Source organism: Hyperolius riggenbachi, chromosome 4 (assembly GCF_040937935.1).
Source record: "Hyperolius riggenbachi isolate aHypRig1 chromosome 4, aHypRig1.pri, whole genome shotgun sequence".
NCBI classification, from domain to species: domain Eukaryota; kingdom Metazoa; phylum Chordata; class Amphibia; order Anura; family Hyperoliidae; genus Hyperolius; species Hyperolius riggenbachi.
Window position 1 is genome coordinate 478,469,472 of NC_090649.1, and position 26,319 is coordinate 478,495,790.

The 26,319-nt window shown below is 49.0% G+C and overlaps 1 protein-coding gene across 1 annotated transcript in view; it reads left to right on the forward strand.

Moving 5' to 3' along the window:
- Window positions 1–4,161: 4,161 nt before the first annotated feature.
- The window catches only part of LOC137504486 (potassium channel subfamily K member 2-like), a 255,108-nt gene continuing 232,950 nt past the window's right edge, over window positions 4,162–26,319 (forward strand). Inside the window, exon 1 of the mRNA XM_068232963.1 lies at window positions 4,162–4,355. Coding sequence (XP_068089064.1) covers window position 4,355 — 1 coding nt within the window. The 5' untranslated portion in view covers window positions 4,162–4,354. The remainder of the gene's footprint in view (window positions 4,356–26,319) is intronic.

The window sequence follows — 26,319 nt, forward strand, 5'->3', positions numbered from 1 at the left end:
AAATAAGAAGTATGTGTCTTCCAGAGTATAAATGAGCCACAAATTACTTTTGTCCTATATTGTTGTCACCTACAGTAGCAAGTAGAAAAGTAGAGTAGTAGAAATCTGACAAAAATGACAGGTTTTGGACTAGTTCATCTCCTCATGGGAGATTCTCAGTGTTTTCTTTATTTTCAAAAGCACTTGGTGAATGGCAGTTGCTCAATCCAAATGTACATAGTGTGCAAGCAGGTAGGGGGCGGCCTACATCTTTGCATAGATTCTTTTCAGTGAGCCGGGGCATAACAATCACCCCTGCAGTGGATGCAACTGTGATGGGCCCTGGGGGGGGGGGGGAAGCCTGGTCGAGGGCCACAGCTCTGGGGCCCGCACAGGGTTATTTTTGCAGACAGGGTGCAATGTGGGAGGGGGGGAGCAGCGGGCACACACAGCCGTGGGGATGAGGGCCCAACTTCCACCTCCCTCACCTTGGGGCCCTTCAGCGCTCACACCTCCAAAATTAGAGCCGGGCAGGGAGACTCACCTTACTTCTGCGTTCCATGTGCTGGATCTTCACGTGCGCTAGTCTTCCTGATTAGCGGAAGTAGAGGAGTGAGGGGCGGAGACAGAGAAGACCATGTGCAAGAAGATCCAGCGCATGGAACACGGAAGTGAGGTGAGACTCCCTGCCTGGCTCTAATTATGGAGGAGGGACACTGAAGGGCATGAGGTGGGGGGGGGGGGAATCTTCCCCCCTCCCTGCCGCAGTGTGTTACTGCTGCTCCCCCTCCAGGCTACCTATACTGGGGGCACCTATAGCTGGTTACCTATACTGGGGGCACCTATAGCTGGTTACCTATACTGGGGGCACCTATACCTGGCTACCTATACTGGGGGCACCTATAGCTGGTTGCCTATACTGGGGGCATCAATACCAGGCTACCTATACTGGGGGCACCTATACCGGGCTACCTATACTGGGGGCACCTATACCTGGTTACTGTAACAAATATAGCAGCAGCTGCGGTGAACAGCACCGCCGCCGCAGCTGCCTCCGTGTCTCTGCCCGTTCCCTCCGGCATCTGGGTCGCCGAGGACGGATGTAACCTGGGGGGGCGACAGCTGCGGCGAACAGCACCGCCGCCGCAGCTGCTCCCGTGCTCCTGCCCGTCCCTCCGGCGTCTAGGACGCCGAGGATGGGGCTTTCTTTTGCCCATAAGGTCGCTGTCTCGCGCGGGCGGGTGCACAGACAGGACCTTTATGCTAGGAGGAGAGGCGTCAGCTGACCTGCTGGTCGGCTGACGTCAGAGGAGACTCATGGCGCCCCGGATTGGCTGATTGCGGGGGGCGTGCCTGTGGGGTCTCCACTGCTTCTTAAGCCTTCGGGCTTCAGACCTTCCTCGTCTGCTGTCGTGAATACTTTAGTGTTAGCGCTCAGACCTTATTCTAGTTCCCAGGTGTTGAAACCAAGGACTTCACACCTAGACTAGGATATTGCTATATTGTTATTGATTATCTGTGTATGATTCTGGCTATACTCTGACCTTGCATCTGCTCAGTGATTCTGTACTTCTGCCTATCTGACTTGTTGCTGAACCTCTGCCTGTTTACCCGTTATCCTATTGCCTCACGATTCTGTACCGATACTCACCTCTCTGTTGCCGAACTTAGCCTGTCGGACCACTCTGTCCTCGCCAGTGGGTCTAGCTTCTGGTGAGGGATTCTAGTATAGAATCACCTGCTCCTCAGGTGATCATTAGTTGCAGTACTCTTTGTAACTCCTGCTCCTCAGGAATTCACTAGCCTGCAGTACAGTCTTAATCACCTGCTCCTCAGGCGATCATTAGTTACAGTATTGTTTGTATCACCTGCTCCTCAGGTGTCCTCTAGGCTGCAGTACCATCTTAATCACCTGCTTCCTGCTTCTCAGGTGATCACTAGGCTGCAGTACAGTCTGAATTACCCGCTCCTCGGGAGATCCAATCTCTTCAGTATCAGTATCTCCAGCTTGCTGAGGCTTGTACGCTATTATACAGTCAGTGTACTGATTGTACCTCACCAGCCCCTCTGGTTAGGTCTCGCCAAACTATTACATTACGGTTGCACCAAGCAGTACACTCTTAGCACCCTTTTGGCTATACTAGCATTATTGATGATTCTGCAGATCACCATATAATCAGACATCTGAGTTGCTACACCCAACCTTTACAGTTACCTATACTGGGGGCACCTATACCTAGCTACCTACACTGGGGGGCACCTATACCTGGCTTCCTATACAGGGGGCACCTATAACTGGCCACCTATACTGGAGGCGCCTACACTTGGCTACCTATACTAGAGGCACCTATACTTGGCTACCTATACCTAACTACCTATACTGAGGGCAACTATAACTGGCTACCTTTACTAAGGGCACCTATACCTGGCTACCTATACTGGGGGCACCTATACCTGGCTACCTATACTGGGGGCATCTATAGCTGGGTACCTATACTGGAGGCATCTATAGCTGGCTACCTATACTGGGGGCATCTATAGCTGGTTACCTATACTGGGGGCATCTATAGCTGGTTACCTATACTGGGGTACCTATACCCGGCTACCTATACTGGGGGCATCTATAGCTGGCTACCTATACTGGGGGCATCTATAGCTGGTTACCTATACTGGGGGCATCTATACCTGGTTACCTATACTGGGGGTACCTATACCTGGTTGCCTATACTGGGGGCATCTATAGCTGGTTGCCTATACTGGGGGCATCTATAGCTGGTTGCCTATACTGGGGGCATCTATAGCTGGCTACCTATACTGGGGGCATCTATAGCTGGTTACCTATACTGGGGGCATCTATACCTGGTTAACTATACTGGGGGCATCTATAGCTGGTTGCCTATACTGGGGGCATCTATAGCTGGTTGCCTATACTGGGGGCATCTATAGCTGGTTGCCTATACTGGGGGCATCTATAGCTGGTTGCCTATACTGGGGCACCTATACCCGGCTACCTATACTGGGGGCATCTATAGCTGGTTACCTATACTGGGGGCATCTATAGCTGTTACCTATACTGGGGGCATCTATAGCTGGTTGCCTATACTGGGGGCATCTATACCCGGCTACCTATACTGGGGGCATCTATAGCTGGTTACCTATACTGGGGGGTACCTATACCTAACTACCTATACTGGGGCACCTATAACTGGCTACTTATTTTGGTTCACCTTGACCTGGCTACCCATACTGGGGGCACCTATAGCTGGCAACCTATAATGGAGGCACCTATACCAAGGCTGCCTATACTGGGGGCAGCTATACCAGGCTACCTATACTGGAAGTATGTTTTGTTGTTTGTTTGTTTTTATATCCTGTCTGGTCTGTCTTTCCAAAAGTAGGGGGGCACCCAGAGTTTTGCAGGGGGCCCCAGTGATCTTTATTTACGCCTCTGCCAGGGAGTGCTTTTCTAAAGAATAAATTAAATGCTGAGAATCCCCATGAACATGAGATGGACAAGTCAGTTCTCTCAGCTTTATATACTGTGACAGCAACATAGGAGAAAAGTAATGATGGCTCATTTTACTCTGGAAGAAACATACTTCTTATTTGTAGGTTTACATGTTATGATTTTTCCCGATAGTGGTCCTTTAACATGGCCTTTTGATAACGCATGACATAATAATGCTGAGAACGGCGGCAGTGTGCGGCTCCCATCTCTGCGCCTCTATAGACAGCAGACCGCCGCCTCGCTCAGCCTCACAGGGATCTGGGCAGGGGGTGATGGGAGCGGAGGAGACACACAGTCAGGATTCCTCAGTCACTCAGTAGCTGTGTGAACAGGCAGGTGTTTGCTCATTTGTTCTTCTCTCTCAAGCCTGGAGCCACTAGCCTCTGCTTCCTCCCTATTATCCCTCTCTGCTGTCCCTCCTGCATTCTTCTGCCTGCCTGACTGACTGACTGAGAGATTTTTCCATCTCCACACAGCAGTGCTCCTCTCATGCTGGCTCATTGTACTTCTCTCTACAGCTCCTTTTCTATTTTTCTGTTCCAGATTGAGCCCCCCCCCTCCCTCCATCACTCACCCTCCCAGCCCCCCCTCAACCAGGATCCTAAACCCCCCCACTCTTCCCTCCCCTCCGCAACAGTAGCTGCTCTCTCTGCTGTCACTTTCCACCTCCATCCTCTCTTGGTCAGTCAGCCCTGCCTGTGGTCCAGTTTCTTTGGGGCGGTTTTGGCACTGAGTGGATTCCTTCTACACCCCGTCTGCTGAGCCTATTTATTTATACCCCCTTCCATTCTTGATTGCGATAGTCAGACACCGTCAAACAATGCCTTGCCGCCCAGAGAAGAGTCTGCACAGAGCGTGGAAATAAGAAGTAAGTGGCTTCTATGTCTCTCTTTTTTTTAGCATCACTTTGTGCCTCGCCGGTTCACGGGTTGCCGCGAGACGTGGCGCCCAGGGTCGACCGCTGGAGGGGAGACCGACATCCCCAGCTGCTAGGAACTGCCTAATTAAACGGCCAAGTCTGAGCGATCTGTTAATACTTCGAATTGGCATGAACGGCAGAGGTCAGCTCCATCGATCGACACCGATGGCAACTTAAGCCTGGTACACACTTTCAATTATAATTGGCCAATCACTTACCGATTCTACCACCTCCATGTAGTATGAGGGATTACCTATACAATCTGCTAATAGTATTCAATATCTGTTGACCCTCGTACTACCGGGAGGAGGTCAAATCGGTCAGTGATTGGCCAATCTTAATTGAAAGTGTGTACCAGGTTTTAAGGCGTTGATTAGCGGTATGATGTTTTCCTCAGATTTTTACACTCGAATTGTACATAAAACCCCAAAGGAGGTGGAGAAAATCGTGGTGAAAAACAATTCTATGGTCTATGGAATACGGAATTTTGTAGATCGGAATGTTGGATTTTATGATCGTAACAGAAGAGAGAAAGTAACCTTATCGACTCATTTAAGAGAACAATCAGTAATCACCTTCTGATTGCTTACAATTCTGTGAATCTGATCAAAGGATCGCATCTGAGGAAAATATTGTACTGTTAATGGGCAACTTTTACCTGTCAACTGTTGCCAGCCGATAAAAATCAATCATTGGAAATCGGAAATTGACTCGTTACGGCAATCCTTATTGATCTAATAGACCGTTCCGTATATATTCAACATCATCAAGATGCAATTGCATCTGCACCTGCTGGGACTTGTAGTGCCACAGCAGCTGATGGTCTGCAGGTCGTCTGTCCAAACCATGACCTAAAGATGCACTTTGATGATACAATCTTGATTGTACAATCTTCCCAAATCTATGCAGCAGAAGGGTTAACCTTGCCTGGATACTTTCAGTAGACATAAGACACAAATGTGGTGAAATTGTACACATAAAGGTGCCCATTGATGGAATAATACTTTCCTCAGATGTGATCATCCAATCAGTTTTTTTACAATCAAATTGTACAGAAAACCATGCAGTATGTACAGAAAAATCAACACGAATTCTATGGATGATTGGAATGCAGAATTTTGTGGATTGGAATGTTGGATTTCACAACCATATCTGAATAAAGAATGCGCCCTAAGCGACCCATTTATGGGAACAATCGATAATCACCTTCTATTTCCCTAACAATGCCGCCAATCGCATTGAAAGATCGCATCTGAGGAAATTATTGTACCTTAGATTGCATCATTGATGGACACCTTAAAGGGAACCTGAAGTGAGGGAGATATGGAGGCTGCCATATTTATTTCCTTTTAAGCAATACCAGTTGCCTGGCTGCCCTGCTGCTCCTCTGCCTCTAATACTTTTAGCCATAGCCCCTGAACAAGCATGCAGCAGATCAGGTGTTTCGGACATTATTGTCAGATCTGACGAGATTATCTGCATGCCTGTTTCTGGTGTGATTTAGACACTACCGCAGCCAAATAGATCAGCAGGGCTGCCAGGCAACTGGCATTGTTTAAGAGGAAATACATATGGCAGCCATATTTTTCTCAATTCAGTTTAAGGGATAAGTCATAGTTGAGTATTAAGTGAAAAAGGAGGAAGCTGAAGATATGGATTTTTCCTTTTAGAATAATACCAGTTGCCTGACTCTCCTGCTGATCCTGTGTATCTAATACTTTCAGCCACAGCCCCTGAACAAGCATGCAGATCAGGTGCTCTGACTGAAGTCAGACTGAATTAGCTGCATGCTTGTTTCACGTCTGTGATTCAGCCACTATTGCAGCCAAAGAGATCAGCAGGACTGCCAGGCAACTGGTATTGTTTAAAATGAAACATCCATATCCCTCTCAGTTTAGGTTCCCTTTAAATAGGTAAAAAAGGTAGAATGCCAAATCCCCTAGAAGATTGATGTTTCATAACATGAAATTTGCAATTAGCTCATTACATGAATGTGGCATTTATCTGCTATAGACATATGAATACCTTCGGATATAGATGACTTGTTAACAGGGATAGGTGTATATATGCTTTCTAGTGCCTGGTACTCACCATGCAATTTCGCATTAGATCGACATGTCGATTCGATTATTTATCGATTTGACCAGTCTATCTGGTGGGAAATTGTATGGTGTGTACTAGGCATTAGGGGATGTCACATTTACTCTCTCGCTGTGTCTGGCACACGGTCTATACTGTCCTGAGGCTACCAGACACAATTTGATCTTTTTGAGGAAACAATTTGCATGAAGGATCTGTCTGAAGTGTATGGATTTCCCTTGAAATGATCAATCATGATCGATTGTTTTTTTTTTTTTCAAGGGTAGCATGTTTTGAAAACGAGATCGGTATAGGCTGAATATACTGATGTGATCAGGTGGTGGAGTGATTGTTTTATTACACAGGACAGCGATTTTGATTCATTTCGGTCACATCTGTGCTGAGATCCTTCTGAAATCAGAGGTTGCCGTGGATGCGTTGAGTCATAATCTCCATCAGCATTTCAGCTGGGGTTGTCTCGGTCGTTTGCCAGTTCGGAAGGTTAACGGTCTGTGAGTGGCTCACATAAAGCCTGATACACATGCAATTTTAATTGGCCAATCATTGACCGATTTTATCACTTTTGTGTCATATGGGAGCTTACCTTCACAATATTTTAATAATATTCAAAATCTGTTGGCCCTCCTACTACATAACAGTGGAAAAATTGGCCAGTGATTTGCCAATCAAAATTGTATGTATGTGCCAGGCTAACAATTGCAATGTCTTCCAGTCTGTATGATATCTGTGGGGATACTTTGTGTGTGGAATGTTTAAAATCGATCTGTTAAGCCTACCAAACACTTTCAGTTATGATTGGCCAATTACTGACCAATTTTACACCCTCCCTGTAGTATAATGGTTTAGCTACACAATATACTTATAGTATTCAATATTTGTTGGCCCTCAAACTACATGGAGGTGGTAAAATTGGTCAGTGATTGGCCAATCATCATTGAAAGTGTGTTTCAGGGTTTGGGTGCATACACACATCCAATTTTGATTTGCCATTGATTGTCTAATTCTACCACCTCCATGTAGTATGAGGGCAAAAAAGATTTTGAATACTATGAACAGATAGTGTATGTAAACTCCCATACTACGAGAAAGTGATAAAATTGGATGTGTGTATGTGATGATGTTAAGCTGGTTACACACGGCAGATATAAATCTGTAAAACACAAGGAATCAATCTACCGCATTGATTCATCAGGAAGTTTTGAACAATGAATCGTTCTAACAATGCTGTACATCAGGGCTGTGCAGAGGGTCCTTAAAGGACACCTGAAGCGAAAATAAACTAATGAAATAAACGATTGAATCTATCTTCCTTCTCCTAAAAATGACTTTTTAAGATATTCCACAGTTTTGTTTTATGTTTAATTCTACTTTTAAGTTTTAACTGTTTTAATGTTTTTGCTCAAATACACATTTATTGAAGTATGCCAGAGCTAAAAATCTATGATCTATTGATCCTTTTTATCTCTTTCCTGCTCTCTGAAGCCATTTTCTGCTAGGAAAGTGTTTTATAGTTGGAATTTCTTATCAGTGAGGGTCACACTGTAGCCACTTCCTGTCTGAGTCAGGACTGAGTCAGCCACTTACATACCTGATATTTAACTCTTTCAGGCAGAGAAAGAAAAAAGGAACACAGCATAGTTATTAGTGTGCTTGGCATTGTAAATATCCATGTCCATCTCATCATGTCACTTTGGGTATCCTTTAAATGGGTGGTGCTCAAATTTAAAAAAGGGGCCTCTCCTCTCCCCCCAAATGCACAGTAGTACCTACAAGTGGTGGGGGACCTCCCCCCCCAAACCACCTTGCCTTGCCCTGCAATGACATGTGACCTTACCTCCCCCCCCCCCCCCCCGGCTCTTAAACTGTCCCAAACCATACCCCTGAGCCCCTCCGCTTGACACACATTCAGTCACAGAAGCGCTGGCTGCATTCAATGGTGTGGAGTCAGTCGGACCTGTCACCGGTGGTCGCACAGTCCCCCCTCCTCGTTTCTGGCTAGGGGGTATTGGTTGTCATGTGGGTGCTGAATGGAAATGCTGGGTGCCATGTGGGTTCTGGGTGCAGGTACAGAGTGTCATGTGGGTTCTGGCTATGGGTGGGTATCGAGTGTCATGCGGGTGTTGATTGCAGGTACTTAGTGCCATGTGAGTTCTGGGTGCATGTACTGGATGTCATGTGGGTGCTGGGTGCAGGTACCGGGTGTGACATGGGTGCGAATACTTGGTGTCATGCCTGTACTGGGTGCAGGCTATGGGTGGGCATTGGGTGTCACATGGGTTTTAAATGTAGGTACTTTGGGTGCAGGTACTGGTTAAGTGGGTGCTTGGTGCAGATATTGGGTGCCATGTGGAGGCTGTGTGCAGGTGTGAGTATTGGGTGCAATGTCAGGCCCGGGTGCAGGTACTTGGTGTCATGTGAGTACTGGGTGCCAACTATGTAGGGAAGGGGTGTGGGTGGAAGTTGGGAGAAGTAGAGATCAGAAGACAGTGTAGGTGTTGCAGGAAGGGGGAAGTAATTGGGGGTGCTGGGGGAGAGGTAACTGGGGTGCTGGGAGAGGGAGAGGTCAGTTTAGGTGCTGAGGGAGGTCATTATGGGTGCTGCTGGGGACAAGAAGGGTGCCATTGGGGGAGGGAGAGGTCACTGTGGGTGCTGGTGGAGGCAGGATCACTGCAGTGCTAATGCTGGGGAGGGAGAGGTCAGTATGAGTCCTAAGTGAAGGGAGATGTCACTGTGAAAGCTGGGGGAGGGGAGAGGTCACTGCTGTCAGGGAGACACCATCTTACCTGCTCCCACACAGCTGCAGAGATGGTTACACTAGGAATCCTATATGCAGAGTTCCTCAACCCAGTCCTCGGGCCCACCAACAGGCGTACGTTAAAAAGGGGCGCTGGGAAAAAAGGGCGCCGGGTTTTTAACGATAAGCATGGATAACGTTTAAAAATGTATTGTACTGTATTTCATTTAAAATTAATGTTTTATAAAGTTATAAATCATTAAATAATGTGCATTAAATCGGCAATTGTAAAAACGTTAATCTTTCGTTTAAATAGTGAAACGTATAATAACGTTTAAAAAAAAATTACTAAGTAACCCTCCCTGTACCTACCCCTAACCCCTAGACCCACTGTTGATGCCTAAACCTAAGACCCCCCCTGTTGGTGCCTAAGTAACCCTCCCTGTACCTACCCCTAACCCCTAGACCCCCCTGTTAGTGCCTAAACCTAAGACCCCCCTGTTGGTGCCTAAACCTAAGACCCCCCTGTTGGTGCCTAAACCTAAGACCCCCCTGTTGGTGCCTAAACCTAAGACCCCCCTGTTGGTGCCTAAACCTAAGACCCCCTGTTGGTGCCTAAACCTAAGACCCCCTGTTGGTGCCTAAACCTAAGACCCCCTGTTGGTGCCTAAACCTAAGACCCCCCTGTTGGTGCCTAAACCTAAGACCCCCCTGTTGGTGCCTAAACCTAAGACCCCCCTGTTGGTGCCTAAACCTAAGACCCCCCTGTTGGTTTTTTCGTTTAAAAATAGTGTAAAAAAAAAAAAAAAAAAAAATGTACTGTTTTTCGTTTAAAAATAATGTTTGAAAAAAAATATTGTACTGTTTTTCGTTTAAAAATAATATTTAAAAATGTATAAATCATTAAATAATGTGTAATCATGAGAAGCAGTAATAAAACATTAAGTCTCCGGGCGCCGCTTTTAAAACGTTATTTTTCTCCGGCGCCCTTTTTTCCTATCGGGCGCCCATTAAACGATATTTATTATAGGAGTGAATGGCGGCGCCCGATTTGTCCACTAGCCTCAGGCGCCCGAATTTACTGTTACCCACCAACAGTGCATGTTTTGCAGGAAACCACAAACATGCACAGGCAGAATAATTAGGGCTTGATTCACAAAGCGGTGCTAACCTACTTAGCACGTCTAAAGTCTTTAGACGTGCTAACCAGGGTGCTAAGTAGGTTAGCACCGGATTTCTCAATCAGATCGCGCGCTAACTTTGCGTAAAGTTTTATGCACGCTAAGTCCCATAGGCTTTAATGGGCACTTCGCGCGGAGCGCCCTGCGCTCTGTGCAGTGTGCGCATAAAGTTTTATGCGCGAAAAGCTCGTTTAGACGTGCTAAAGGGGTTTTCACAGGCGTGCTAACAGTTAGCACCGCTTTGTGAATCAAGCTCATAGTGTTGCAGCAGAGCTGATAAACTACCTCTGTGGCGTTATACAAAACATGCAGTGTTGGTGGGCCTTGAGGACAGGGTTGAGGAACAATGCTTATGGAGCCTCCTTACTCCAGAGTGTCCCAGATGGGGAGGAGCTTCCCATGGGTGGTGGGTGGAGTTTCCCACAGGTGGTGGGCAGAGCTTATCTTGATGGGGGGGGGGCTTATTTTTCATAGCCAAAGGGGCCTTTTAATGGGTATTTTAAAAGCCCCCCTCGGGCACACAGACCCCCCCCCCTCTGCTGTACATTTGCAAGCTATCGGTTCATGCAAAAGATGAAAAAAGGGCTTTTGCAGTCTGTGTACATTCTTCTTTTCTCCTGCACACAAAAGTTAAGAAATATCAGGCGATCTCTTACACACTTTTGTGAAAATACAAACGATTGTCGGCGGACCATATCGACCACCGGGATGAATTTGAAAGGCTGAGGGAAAAATATCTGTGGTCTTTGGAGGTCCATTGCAAAAAAGAACTATTGGCATATCGCTTGTTCATTCTTCGCTTTTCAAAGATTTTTTTTATCTCATGTGTATGCAGATTTAAAAGCGGAGGAAAAGTGAAAAGTGAAACGTAGAGGACATATACATTGAGTTGCAAAAGTATTCAGCCCCCTTGAAGTTTTCCACATTTTGTCACATTACTGCCACAAACATGCATCAATTTTATTGGAATTCCACGTGAAAGACCAATACAAAGTGGTGTAATTGTGAGAAGTGGATCGAAAATCATACATCATTCCAAACATTTTTTTACAAATAAATAACTGCAAAGTGGGGTGTGCGTAATTATTCGGCCCCCCGAGTCAATACTTTGTAGAACCACCTTTTGCTGCAATTACAGCTGCCAGTCTTTTAGGGTATGTATCTACCAGCTTTGCACATCTAGAGACTGAAATCCTTGCCCATTCTTCTTTGCAAAACAGCTCCAGCTCAGTCAGATTAGATGGACAGCGTTTGTGAACAGCAGTTTTCAGATCTTGCCACAGATTCTCGATTGGATTTAGATCTGGACTTTGACTGGGCCATTCTAACACATAGATATGTTTTGTTTTAAACCATTCCATTGTTGCCCTGGCTTTATGTTTAGGGTCGTTGTCTGGCTGGAAGGTGAACCTCCGCCCCAGTCCCAAGTCTTTTCCAGTCTCCAAGAGGTTTTCTTCCAAGTTTGCCCTGTATTTGGCTCCATCCATCTTCCCATCAACTCTGACCAGCTTCCCTGTCCCTGCTGAAGAGATGCACCCCCCGAGCATGATGCTGCCACCACCATATTTGACAGTGGGGATGGTGTGTTCAGAGTGATGTGCAGTGTTAGTTTTCCGCCACACATAGCGTTTTGCATTTTGGCCAAAAAGTTCCATTTTGGCCTCATCTGACCAGAGCACCTTCTTCCACATGGTTGCTGTGTCCCCCACATGGCTTGTGGCAAACGGCAAACGGGACTTCTTATGCTTTCTGTTAATGCCTTTCTTCTTGCCATTCTTCCATAAAGGCCAACTTTGTACAGTGCATAAATAATAGTTGTCCTATGGACAGAGTCTCCCACCTGAGCTGTAGATCTCTGCAGCTCGTCCAGAGTCACCATGGGCCTCTTGACTGCATTTCTGATCAGCGCTCTCCTTGCTCGGCCTGTGAGTTTAGGTGGACAGCCTTGTCTTGGTAGGTTTACAGTTTTGCCATACTCCTTCCATTTCTGAATAATCGCTTAAACAGTGCTCCGTGGGATGGTCAAGGCTTTGGAAATCTTTTTGTAGCCTAAGCTTGCTTTAAATTTCTCAATAACTTGATCCCTGACCTGTCTTGTGTGTTCTTTGGACTTCACGGTGTAGTTGCTCCCAATATTCTCTTAGACAACCTCTGAGGCCGTCACAGAGCAGCTGTATTTGTACTGACATTAGATTACACACAGGTGCACTCTATTTAGTCATTAGCACTCATCAGGCAATGTCTATAGGCAACTGACTGCACTCAGACCAAAGGGGGCCGAATAATTATGCACACACCACTTTGCAGTTATTGATTTGTAGAAAATGTTTGGAATCATGTATGATTTTCGTTCCACTTCTCATGTGTACACCACTTTGTGTTGGTCTTTCATGTGGAATTCCAATAAAACTGATTCATGTTTGTGGCAGTAATGTGAAAAAGTGTGGAAAACGTCAAGGGGGCCGAATACTTGTGCAACCCACTGTATGTATACAGCAAAGTCCCCGTCATCCGGAAGTCAGGCAATCGGAAGTCGCAATTAACCGGCATGCCTGAGGGGATAATGTGGCTGAGGTTGGAAGGGGGGGGGGGAAGTTGAGAGCTGTGTGAGGAGTTGCCAGTGAGTGAGGAGGGGGGAGGCAGGAGAGCAGCAGTGTTTCATTTGACTTGCACGGCAGAAGGGAGGAAGTGGCACTGCTGACCTGACTAAGAAGGAATGGAGTGGCTGAGAGTGATCAGTTTGTTTGTCACAGACTCAGAGTCAGCCAGTGTGCTATTGTGTTTAGCTGCAGCATGTCATGTGAGAACAGTAAGCAGCGTAAATTGTCGGCTGATAGATATATATATATATATATATATATATATATATATATATATATATATATCTATATCTGACGGTTTTTGAAAAAAACAGTTTGTTCTTCGGTTCTTTTTGAAATCCTAACCGCCACTTATCATCGCTATTTAGAAAAGTTGGAATAGATTTCTCCTCCCTCCTGGTGAACAGCCAATCAAAAGAGATCTGTAGTGCCGTAGATTACGTTAGTGTTAGGAGTGGATGGGGGAGGTTAGTGTTGGGTGTAGATGGGGGAGGTTAGTCTTCGGGGTCGATGGGGGAGGTTAGCGTTAGATCTAGATTGGGGGAGGTTAGTGTTGGGCGTAGATGGGGGAGGATAGTTTTGGGCGTAGATGGGAGAGGTTAGTTTTGGGCGTAGATGGGAGAGGTTAGTGTTGGGCGTAGATGGGAGAGGTTAGTGTTGGGCGTAGATGGGGGAGGATAGTTTTGGGCGTAGATGGGAGAGGTTAGTGTCAGGCGTAGACAGGGGAGGTTAGTGTTAGGCGTAAATGGGGAGGTTAGTGTTAGGCGTAGACAGGGGAGGTTAGTGTTAGGCGTAAATGGGGAGGTTAGTGTTAGGCGTAGACAGGGGAGGTTAGTGTTGGGGCATAGATTGTTGTCCCAAAAAACTTGTTTTGCAAATTTCGTGAAGTTTTTCGCATCAAAAAACTTTGCATTAAATTTTGCATAGTATTTTACGAAATTACGGGTACAGCGTAATTACGGCTACGGTACTACGTGTGTAAACAAAATTGCGCAACGTAATTCCGCATTACTTACGCATGAAAATCTGCGTCAAGGTTGCCAATGCGCATGCGCATACTATATATTAATGCGTATAATCATGCTCATAATGCGTATAAACATACGCATTAAACAGCGCATGCGTGTCTATACAATAACATGTTGGCATGCAGAAATTTGTATGCGGACATCAATCATCATACGCGTCAAAAGGTACTAGATGACTTATTTCATAATGAACAGTAGTTTCGTGAAATTACGAAGTTCCGCGAAGTTTCGATACACAATTACGGTTCACACGTAATTTATTACGCATTCTCCCGTAAATTTTGCATTACGATTACGATGGAAAACGGCGAGTTTTGATGCAACATTTCGCAGCACCACTGGCTACACTTGTTATGGGTGTGAAGAGCCTGGGGCCACATTTGTGATATGACCCTTGTGAGATGGATCCCCCGGCTGTGAGGGTCAGCAAGGGGAGGAAAGGGAAAAAGTGGGAACATTTTTTGTTGGAGGCCCATCAACGTTTAATCACGATTTATAGATAAGCTCCTGCTACTATCAGAAACATTAGCACCTACCAGTGGCGTACTTAGGGACTTTGACACCCGGCTCATTGACAGAACCTGCCTACAACTTAGAATATATATTATTTGGTTTATGGTGAAGCAAACCAGTCCACAAATAGGACAAAACAGCTGAAAACTTCAGCGTGCAAAACTATTTAGCCCACAAAAGTCAGTGATTTTGCGGCAATTACAGCTGCAAGTCACTTTGGATAAACCTCTATGAGCTTGCTATTGGGATTTTTGGCCATTCCTCAAGGCAAAACTGCTCCAGCTCCTTCATGTTGAATGGTTTTCGCTTGTAAAGCGCAATCTTCAAGTCTAAACACAGATTCTCTATTGGATTGTGGTCTGGACTTTGGCCTCAATTCATCATTGTCTTTGCGATAACTTTTTCCAGTTCGTTAAATTACCAAATTCGAAGTTTTTAAATTTCTAGTTATATTCATCAAGGTTTTTGTGCATTCGGTGTGACTTCAATAAAATATCGATAACAATGCAGTAACTATTCGGTAACGTGTCAATATTTTCATTTTACAGTGGTAAATATTAAATTTCCCATTGAATTGTGGGTAAAAAGGCAGTCCTTAAAACACCACATAGCAACATTCTGAATAGGGCTTAACACCTGGACCAGGATTCTTGAAATGACTTGGGACAATCCCACAATTTCACCAGCTGCGGCTTGATAGAAGAAAAATGTAGTGCAGCTAGCAATTTAGTTAACCCTGGCACTGCCTGTGTTCTCTTACAAGATGATTCAAGAGAAATGCCGATGTCCTGATATAGCAAATAAATCTGTTCTCTTGCAAATTGATATGGTTCTAGACCTTATTCTTGCCCTTCTGCGCCTTTCAATCACTCTCAGCTGATATACAACCACTTCCAATAGCTCCATCTTCTCTGTCAGCAATGATCTGACAGGAATGACGACAGAGCAGTGAAGGAGAGAACTAATCCTAAATGTAACGCTAAACCACGCCCACTTTCATTTTCATGCATTGCACTCTCTTCCGTTTTATCACATCATTACCGAAAAATTATCGCTAACAGCTGTACATAACTTTGATGAATCCTGAAATCAACTTATCAAGTTCAGTATTTTGGTAATTGATTCGATAAGTCTTGATGAATCCAGGCCTTTAAGTCCTTCCAACACATTTAAATGTTTCCCCTGAAACCATTCGAGTTTTGCTTTAGCAGTATGCTTCGGTTCATTGTCCTGCTGGAAGGTGAACTCCCGTCCCAGTCTCCAATCACTGGCAGACTGACACAGGTTTTGCTCAAGAATATCCCTCTATTTTACACCATACATCTTTCCTTTTACTCAGGCCAGTTTCCCATTCACTGCTTTTGGAAAACATCCCTGTAGCATGATGCTGCATAGGGACAAACCCAAGATTTTCAAGGGGAGGGGAGGGGGGATTCCTGAAAGGTCTCCCTCAGCCACGCACAATACACTACAATAATATGGTAGGACATCATGCTGGGTACACATAATGCAATTTCCCATCCAACTGACAGGATCTGACGATTATTTCCGACATGTCTAATCTGCTCCTTATCAACAACGGGATAGATCAGGAGCAGTTTGGATACAGATAATAATGAGGACAGCCGACATTGGTAATGAAGGGGAAAGTAAAGCATTCACACAGCAGGGCACAGGGCTGTGCTCATACCTGACTGTTATGTTCCCCAGAGCTGCTCCATGCTCTGCACACACGCTGCTGCTCCATGCTCTGCACACACGCTGCTGCTCCATGCTCTGCACACACGCTGCTGCTCCATGCTCTGTACACACACTGCTGATCCATGCTCTATACACGCTGCTGCTCCATGCTCTATACACGCTGCTGCTCCATGCTCTATACACGCTGCTGCTCCATGCTCTATACACGCTGCTGCTCCATGCTCTATACACGCTGCTGCTCCATGCTCTATACACACACTGCTGCTCCATGCTCTGCACACACACTGCTGCTCCATGCTCTGTACACACACTGCTGCTCCATGCTCTGCACACACACTGCTGCTCCATGCTCTCTACTCACACTGCTGCTCCATGCTCTGCACACACACTGCTGCTCCATGCTCTGTACACACACTGCTGCTCCATGCTCTGCACACACACTGCTGCTCCATGCTCTGCACACACACTGCTGCTCCATGCTCTGCACACACACTGCTGCTCCATGCTCTGCACACACGCTGCTGCTCTATGCTCTGCACACACGCTGCTGCTCCATGCTCTGCACACACGCTGCTGCTCCATGCTCTATACACACTGCTGATCCATGCTCTATACACACGCTGCTGCTCCATGCTCTGTACACACGCCGCTGCTCCATGCTCTGTACACACGCCTCTGCTCCATGCTCTGTACACACGCCGCTGCTCCATGCTCTGTACACACGCTGCTGCTCTATGCTCTGCACACACGCTGCTGCTCCATGCTCTGTACACACGCCGCTGCTCCATGCTCTGCACACACGCTGCTGCTCTATGCTCTGCACACACGCTGCTGCTCTATGCTCTGCACACACGCTGCTGCTCCATGCTCTGCACACACGCTGCTGCTCCATGCTCTATACACACTGCTGATCCATGCTCTATACACACGCTGCTGCTCCATGCTCTGTACACACGCCGCTGCTCCATGCTCTGTACACACGCCTCTGCTCCATGCTCTGTACACACGCCGCTGCTCCATGCTCTGTACACACGCCGCTGCTCCATGCTCTGTACACACGCCGCTGCTCCATGCTCTGTACACACACGCCGCTGCTCCATGCTCTGTACACATGCCGCTGCTCCATGCTCTGTACACACGCCGCTGCTCCCTGCTCTGTACACACGCCGCTGCTCCCTGCTCTGTACACACACTGCTGCTCCATGCTCTGTACACACGCTGCTGCTCCATGCTCTGTACACACGCCGCTGCTCCCTGCTCTGTACACACGCCGCTGCTCCCTGCTCTGTACACACGCCGCTGCTCCCTGCTCTGTACACAGTGACGCTGTCCCCAGACACTGCACCGGCCCTGGTCTAAGGGGGGATTCTGGGCAGTTGTAGTCCCCCCTGCGTTTGCCTATGCTGCCACCACATTTTACTGTGGCCTGGTATTTGTGCGGTGATGTGATGTGTTGTGTTTATGCCAGGCATAACATTTACATTGGTGCCGAAAAGTTCAATTTTAGTCTCATCTGACCAGAGCGCCGTCCTCCATACATTTGGGGAGTTGTCCACATGCCTTTTGGAAAACTCAAAATGCGCCTTCTTATTTTTAATGCTAAATAATGCCTTTTTTCTGGAAAGTAAAATGGCATCATCTTGCATTAACTTGGAATTATTTGCATTTCGCTGCCCGTTCCTGGAAGCCAAACTGCGATTTCTTACTTTTAAGTGTTATTAAATAAAACTATTGATGATAGGATCAGCGTGGTTCGAATGATAAAACAACATCTTTTGCTTTTGAATTCTTTGATATATGTGTGGCTAGGGGTGTGGCTAGAGGTGTGGCAGGGGTGTGTCTTAAAGTGTCCCTCTTTCTTACCTTAAAAAGTTGGTTGGTATCATTGTATGTGTGTGCACGCCTTAATGCTTTCTGCTTAGGGCTAGTATGCAGAAGAGCTGGTGTGACTCTATTGGCTGCCTATTTCTTCCAAGCGTGTGGCCCAAACGGTACTCAAGCTAGCAGATCAGCCCAGCATTACAGCAGCCCCGTTTCTAGGGACAGGGGAGGTAGGTGTCTGCCTGGGGCGCAATGAAAGGAGGGGGGGGAGAGGGAGCAGTAGGCACATGACACAGCCGATGGGAGGGTCACCAACTCCTCCCTTTCCTCGAGGCCCTCCACTATGCTCCCCCCTTCCATTGCAGAGATTTACTGCAGTGGGCGCATGCTCCCCTGCTCACTCTCTAATCAGGAAGTAGAGTGAACGGCACTGGAGACAGAGAAGACAGGCGGCATGTGGAATTCTATCACACGGAGCCCGGAAGAGGGGAGTTAGTGTTCCCTTCCTGCGCCAGCGGCGCTAAATCTCTGCAACGGAGGGGGAACCCCGGGGGAGGGGGGGGGGGTTGCTGAGGAGTGATTTATTTTATCAAGTGTCCCTGTGGTCTGGCTTATGTGGGACAGACCACAAGGGACATTAAGACCAGATTAAATGAACATAAAAGTAACATCAAAAAACCAAAAAAGGTCTCACAGGTGGTGAGCAAGAGGATTCAAGAAAGGATCCACCACTTTTTCTCAGACATTTTTCTGAGTATGGCCATAGTGTTAGCCAATTGCGTTGGCAGGTTTTGGAGGTGGTCCCCAGGGATGCTCGGATGTGCCTCATCCACGAATTCGGAAATCCGCGTGGTTGCAAAAAAAAAATCCGCATTCGGCCCCGCCGCATGCGGATTTTCGTCCGCGTCCACGCAACCACGCGGATTTTCTGCCGTGAATGGCGTAATCACGCGTGGATTCCCGGCCGGAGGCGGATTTTCTTTTAACGTTAATAACAAAGCCCCCATACATGCTACAATCCCCCAAATTGCATGGATTATCGAGGTGATAAGGGGCAACATAACTTCAACATCAAAAATTCCCCAAAAAATTTTTTTCTAGAGAAAATGGATTTTAAAGTGAAATCAACACTTTAAATGGGGCTATTCATTGGTAATAAGTGGTTTTAAAAAGGGATATACGCGTTAAGCAGTCAAAGAGGTGAAGGCGAGTTCCAATGGCACTTGGCGGCGAAGGTACCGCTGGAGGAGGATGAGTGGCTGACGCCAAAAAGGCCCCAGAGAGGTTTTTGTAATTTTTTTTTTGTTTTTTTTGCAGCAATTAGCAATGACATCGCAGCAGAGTTGTCAGTGGACACGGGCAGTGTGAACGCAGAGTGCAGTGGTGGTAGCGACTGAGTCAGGAGAAGGACTATGCGGGCGGTCAGTTCAGCAGCACAGAAGGACCACGGCAACATACTGGTAGTAGTAGTAGCAGCACAGCGTCATAGTGCTGGCCAAAAAATTAAATGCACCCGGTGACCCGGGCAGTGTGAACGCAGACAGAGTACATTGGTGGAAGCGAGTGAGTCAGGAGGAGGAGGACAATGCCGGCGGTCAATTCAGCAGCACAGAAGGACCATGGCAACATACTGGTGGTAGTAGTAGCAGCACAGCGTCATAGTGTTGGCCAAAAAATTAAATGCACCCGGTGACCCGGGCAGTGTGAACGCAGACAGAGTACATTGGTGGAAGCGACTGAGTCAGGAGGAGGAGGACAATGCGGGCGGTCAGATCAGCAGCAGCAGCAGCACAGAAGGACCATGGCAACATACTGGTGGTAGTAGTAGTAGTAGCACAGTGTCATAGTGCTGGCCAAAAAATTAAATGCACCCGGTGACCCGGGCCGTGATAACGCAGACAGAGTGCATTGGTGGTACCGTGGTAGCGACTGAGTCAGGAGGAGGAGGAGGACAAAGCGGGAGTTCAGTTCAGCAGCAGCAGCAGCAGCACAGAAGGACCATGGCAACATACTGGTGGTAGTAGTAGCAGCACAGCGTCATAGTGCTGGCCAAAAAATTAAATGCACCCGGTGACCCGGGCAGTGTGAACGCAGAGTGCAGCAGCGGGAAGCGACTGAGTCAGGAGGAGGAGGACAATGCGGGCGGTCAGTTCAGCAGCAGCAGCACAGAAGGACCATGCCAACATACTGGTGGTAGTAGTAGCAGCACAGCGTCATAGTGCTGGCCCAAAAATTAAATGCACCCGGTGACCCGGGCAGTGATAACGCAGACAGAGTACATTGGTGGTACCGTGGTAGCGACTGAGTCAGGAGGAGGAGGACGACAAAGCGGGCGTTCAGTTCAGCAGCAGCAGCACAGAAGGACCATGGCAACATACTGGTGCTAGTAGTAGCAGCACAGCGTCATAGTGCTGGCCAAAAAATTAAATGCACCCGGTGACCCGGGCAGTGTGAACGCAGACAGAGTGCATTGGTGGTACCGTGGTAGCGACTGAGTCAGGAGGAGGAGGAGGACAAAGCGGGCGTTCAGTTCAGCAGCAGCACAGAAGGACCATGGCAACATACTGGTGGTAGTAGTAGTAGCACAGCGTCATAGTGCTGGCCAAAAAATTAAATGCACTCAGTGACCCGGGCAGTGTGAACGCAGAGTGTAGTAGCGACTGAGTCAGGAGGACAAAGCGGGCGGTCAGTTCAGCAGCTCAGAAGGAGGACCATGGCAACTTACTGGTAGTAGTACCATAACACCAAAAAATTAACCAAGGTAGGCACTAGGCAGGTAGTAACTGTCTTTATAAAGGCAGGCATAGTTAACAACAGCACATGCAGCAGCCACTTCATGTCCCCCTGTGTCCGACAATAGGGGCCAGGAACTCACCTTCCACCCAAGCCTGGTTGATTTTCAGGAAGGTGAGTTTGTCCACAGAGGCGTGGGAGAGCCGAGAGCGCTTCTCTGTGACCACGCCACCGGCCGCACTAAAGCATCTCTCTGAGAGGACACTGGAAGGAGGGCAGAATAGGAGTTCCAGGGCGTACTGGGAAAGCTCGCTCCAGATGTCCAGTCTCTTGACCCAGTACTCCAAGGGGTCCACGGGGCTGTCGGTGTCATTGAGCCCGCTGGATGACCCCATATAGTCAGACACCATGGTGGTCAGTCGTTGCTTGTGCTGGTTGGTGGTGGATGCTGTGGCGGGCACCTCTGTTCTGGGCTGCTGCACTGCATACAGGCTCTTGCTTAGGCTCTTCAGGTCTCCGGGGCGCCAGTTGCTGCTGCTGCTGCTGCTGGTGGTTGTTGTTGTGCTGCTAGTGGCAATGGCAGGCACCTCTTGCTGGCTTGGCAGAGCAGTTACAGTGGGGGTGGAAGGCTGGGGGAATGCTTCCAGTAGTCTGCGCACAAGGGCCTCCTTCAACTCCCTTGTGCGTTGCTCGGTGGTGGATGGCGTCATTAAGTCTCCCAGCTTCCCCTTCAGACAGGGATCAAGCATCAAGGTAATCCAGATGTCCTCCCTTGAACGCATCTGGATCACCCGGGGGTCCCTGCGAAGGCAGCGCAACATGTGCACAGCCATGGGAAACAAGTGGGCCCTGCCAGCAAGATCTTCCTCGTCCTCGCCATTGTCCCATAACGCATGCCTGTCCTCTTCCTGTGCCATGTCGTTGTCCTCCTCAAACCGCCATCCACGTACAACGCCTGCTGCACTCTGCTCCTCCTCCTCATTCAGGTTAGGGACCTCCAACTCTTCCACTACCTGCTGTGAGCCCTCCTCTGAGCTGGACTGTGCTGCCATCTGCTCCTGTTCTTCCAACTGCCTCAGGGCTTCATCCCCACGCTCAATTAAATTGTCCATTGCCTTCTCCAGTAGACAAACCAAGGGCACCCACTGGCACACAGAGGCCCGCTCCTCACTGACCATCTTGGTTGCCTCCAGGAAGGGACTGAGCACCAGGCATACTTGCTGCATCAGTGTCCACTGAGTGGCAGTAATCATGGGGACTTGCTGGTTGCTGGGGACACTTGGGTCTAGCATGTAGGCCCTAAGAGCCAGCCTGTGCTGACACAGCCGCTCCAACATGGCCAGAGTCGAATTCCAGCGAACTGGCATGTCGATGATCATCCGGTGTTGTGGCCTTCCATACTGCTGCTGTAAGGTGGACAAGAGTGCAGAGGCAGTGGCTGACAGGCGGAAAAAGCGTACCACCGCCCGGGCATCCTGCAGCAGCTCGCTCATCCCCTGGTAGGTGCGCAAGAAGCGCTGCACCACAAGATTGAGCACGTGGGCCAAGCAGGGGATGTGCTGGAGGCTTCCCTGCTGCCACCAGGTTGGCCCCGTTATCGGCTGCCACATACCCCACTTCCAGGCCTCTGGGGGTCAGCCACCTCCGCTCCTGCTTCCTGAGGGTGGCCAGGACGTTGGTGGCCGTAAGCCTCTCCTTCCCCAGGGTCACCAATTTTAAAAGGGCTTGGCAGTGCCGAGGCTTGGCGCTGCTGCTGCCGAGGCGGGCTTGCTTTCCGGGTGCAGAGGGAGTGTCGTGACAGGACCCTTCTGCATCCCCCCTGATCCCGCGTGGTGGCACCACTAGCTGGGCTGATGCGCTCTTGTCCTCCCTCCCTTCCATCAGTGTCACCCAGTGGGCCGTAAAGGACAGGTAGCGACCTGTCCCAAATCTGCTACTCCACGAGTCCATGGTCACGTGGACCCGCTTGCCCACAGAGTAGTCCAGGGAACGGGCCACGTTTTCCACCGCAAACTTGTGGAGTGCTGGGATCGCGCTCCTGCTGAAATAGTGGCGACTGGGGACTTGCCACTCGGGGATGCCAAATTGGAGCAGCGTCCGCATGGCACTCCTCTCCTGCACCAGGGAGTAGGGAAGCAGCTGTGATGCCATGGCCCGGGCCAGCAAGCCATTTAGTTTGCGGATCCGCCTGTGGCTTGGAGGCAGAGGCTTGGTCAGACCCTGAAAGGTGTCGCTCAGCAGGGTCTGACGACGCTGGGATGCAGGGGAGACAGAGGAGAGAGACGAACACTGGCTGCCAGCCTCAATGTCTGTGTCCTGAGTAGCCGAGGTGGAAGAGCGCTTGCGTGCTACTACTGCTGCTGCTGTGGGGGATTCACGACCCTGAGGGAGGGATGATGCTGCTGCGCTGGTGGGCCTTCTGCTCTCAGGAACCCCTGCCAGCAGTGCCTGCTTCCTCTTAAAGTCCGCATACTCGCGGCAGTGGCGGCTTCTCAGGTGGCCCTGGAGGGATGAGGTACCCATCTTGCTCAGACTTTTCCCACGGCTCAATCTTTTGCTGCATAACCTGCACACAGCATACCTTTTGTCATCAGTACATTCCTCAAAGCAATCCCACACTGGTGACTTTAATTTACTGCGGCCCCCACTAGCAGAGGGTGCAGCGGAACAATGTGTGGTATTAGTTGCCAGGGATTGCATGGTGGTGGTGCCGACTGAAGCAGTGTCCTGTCTACTTCCTCCACGCCCACTGCTGCCAATGCCCCTGCCCCTGCCTGACATATGGCGATATCCTTGCCTAGGCCGAGGTGACCCGTCATCCTGCTCTGCCTCTGACCATTCTTCCACGGACTCACCAGGCTGCACATAGTTAGGGTCCACAACGTCGTCATCATCAGCAGCATCTTCATAATCCAGCTCTTCCTCTGACTCCCCCGCCTCCTCTTCTGTCCCTACATCCCCAGACACAGACCCCTCTTCTTCATCACTAGAACTCAACAACGCTTGTAATTGTGGCCTGATCTCAATCTCTGCCACATCAGTCCCCAGTAAGTCCTGAGCTTCTTGAATCAGCAGGTTCCCAGAAGCCGGACTGAGGGACAGAACGCTGTCATCCTGGGAGGGCTGCTGACCAGTGGGTGCTGGGGTGGATGTCACAACAAGCGTGGGACGTTGGCTGCTGCTGCTGCTTGGAGTGGTGCTCACAGTAGAGGTCTGGGAGGAAGTCATGATGTCCATGAGTACGTCAGGTTCCATTTGCTCAACCACCACACGGGGACCAGAAACTTTTAAATATTTGGACAATGGCGTCCGTTGACTCGGCCCAGGCTTTGCTGCCCCCCTTTCTGCTGCATCACGACCACGTACAGCTGGGCATCCTCTCCCTGGACGTGGAGCAGTCCCAGAAGTGGCTGAGGCAATTGAACTCCCTTTCCTCTCACCCCGCGAAACCCTGCCAGACATGTTGCTAGTAATGAATCACTGGATGCAGTGGGCACAGTACAAGGTCACTGAAGGATGCACCAGGCACAGTACAACGGCACTGAAGGATGCAGTGGGCACAGTACAAGGTCACTGAAGGATGCAGTGGGCACAGCAGTGGGCACTGGATATACACCTAGGTCACTGAAGGATGCAGTGGGCACAGTACAAGGTCACTGAAGGATGCAGTGGGCACAGCAGTGGGCACTGGATATACAACTAGGTCACTGAAGGATGCAGTGGGCACAGTACAAGGTCACTGAAGGATGCAGTGGGCACAGCAGTGGGCACTGGATATACAACTAGGTCACTGAAGGATGCAGTGGGCACAGTACAAGGTCACTGAAGGATGCAGTGGGCACAGTACAAGGTCACTGAAGGATGCAGTGGGCACAGTACAAGGTCACTGAAGGATGCAGTGGGCACAGCAGTGGGCACTGGATATACAACTAGGTCACTGAAGGATGCAGTGGGCACAGTACAAAGTCACTGAAGGATGCAGTGGGCACAGCAGTGGACACTGGATATACCACTAGATCACTGAAGGATGCAGTGGGCACAGTACAAGGTCACTGAAGGATGCAGTGGGCACAGCAGTGGGCACTGGATATACAACTAGGTCACTGAAGGATGCAGTGGGCACAGTACAAGGTCACTGAAGGATGCAGTGGGCACAGCAGTGGGCACTGGATATACAACTAGGTCACTGAAGGATGCAGCGGGCACAGTACAAGGTCACTGAAGGATGCAGTGGGCACAGCAGTGGGCACTGGATATACAACTAGGTCACTGAAGGATGCAGTGGGCACAGTACAAGGTCACTGAAGGATGCAGTGGGCACAGCAGTTGGCACTGGATATACAACTAGGTCACTGAAGGATGCAGTGGGCACAGTACAATGTCACTGAAGGATGCAGTGGGCACAGCAGTGGGCACTGGATATACACCTAGGTCACTGAAGGATGCACTGGGCACAGTACAAGGTCACTGAAGGATGCAGTGGGCACAGCAGTTGGCACTGGATATACAACTAGGTCACTGAAGGATGCAGTGGGCACAGTACAAGGTCACTGAAGGATGCAGTGGGCACAGCAGTGGGCACTGGATATACAACTAGGTCACTGAAGGATGCAGTGGGCACAGTACAAGGTCACTGAAGGATGCAGTGGGCACAGCAGTGGGCACTGGATATACAACTAGGTCACTGAAGGATGCAGTGGGCACAGTACAAGGTCACTGCGTGTCGCTAGCACTGTGGGGGGTATAGAGGCGCGCAGGGGGGTCCTGGAGGCACACCATGGGGCAACAGAGGCTGGTTTTAGAGTGCACAACCAGCCTCTTTGCCCCACTAACATAAGTAAATCCTACCTCGGGTTCTCTTTAAGGTCTGGATCTAGGCCACTTCAGAACCTTTCTGTGCTTTTTCTTGAGGCACCTTTTGTTGCCTCGCCCATGTACTTTGGGTCATTGTCATGCTAGAAGACCCATCCACGACCCATTTTTATTGCTCTGGCTGAGAGTAGAGTTGGGCCGAACGGTTCGCCTGCGAACGGTTCCATGCGAACTTCAGTGGTTCGCGTTCGCGTCCCGCAGGCGAACCTTTGCGGAAGTTCGGTTCGCCCCATAATGCACATGGAGGGTCAACTTTGACCCTCTACATCACAGTCAGCAGGCCCAGTGTAGCCAATTAGGCTACACTAGCCCCTGGAGCCCCACCCCCCCTTATATAAGGCAGGCAGCGGCGGCCATTACGGTCACTCGTGTGCTGCCTGCGTTAGTGAGAGTAGGGCGAGCTGCTGCAGACTGTCTCTCAGGGAAAGATTAGTTAGGCTTAACTTGTTCCTGTCTGGCTGCATACCTGTTCTGTGAACCCACCAATGCATACCTGTTCTGTGAACCCACCACTGCATACCTGTGCTGTGAACCCACCACTGCATACCTGTGCTGTGAACCCACCACTGCATACCTGTGCTGTGAACCCACCACTGCATACCTGTGCTGTGAACCCACCACTGCATACCT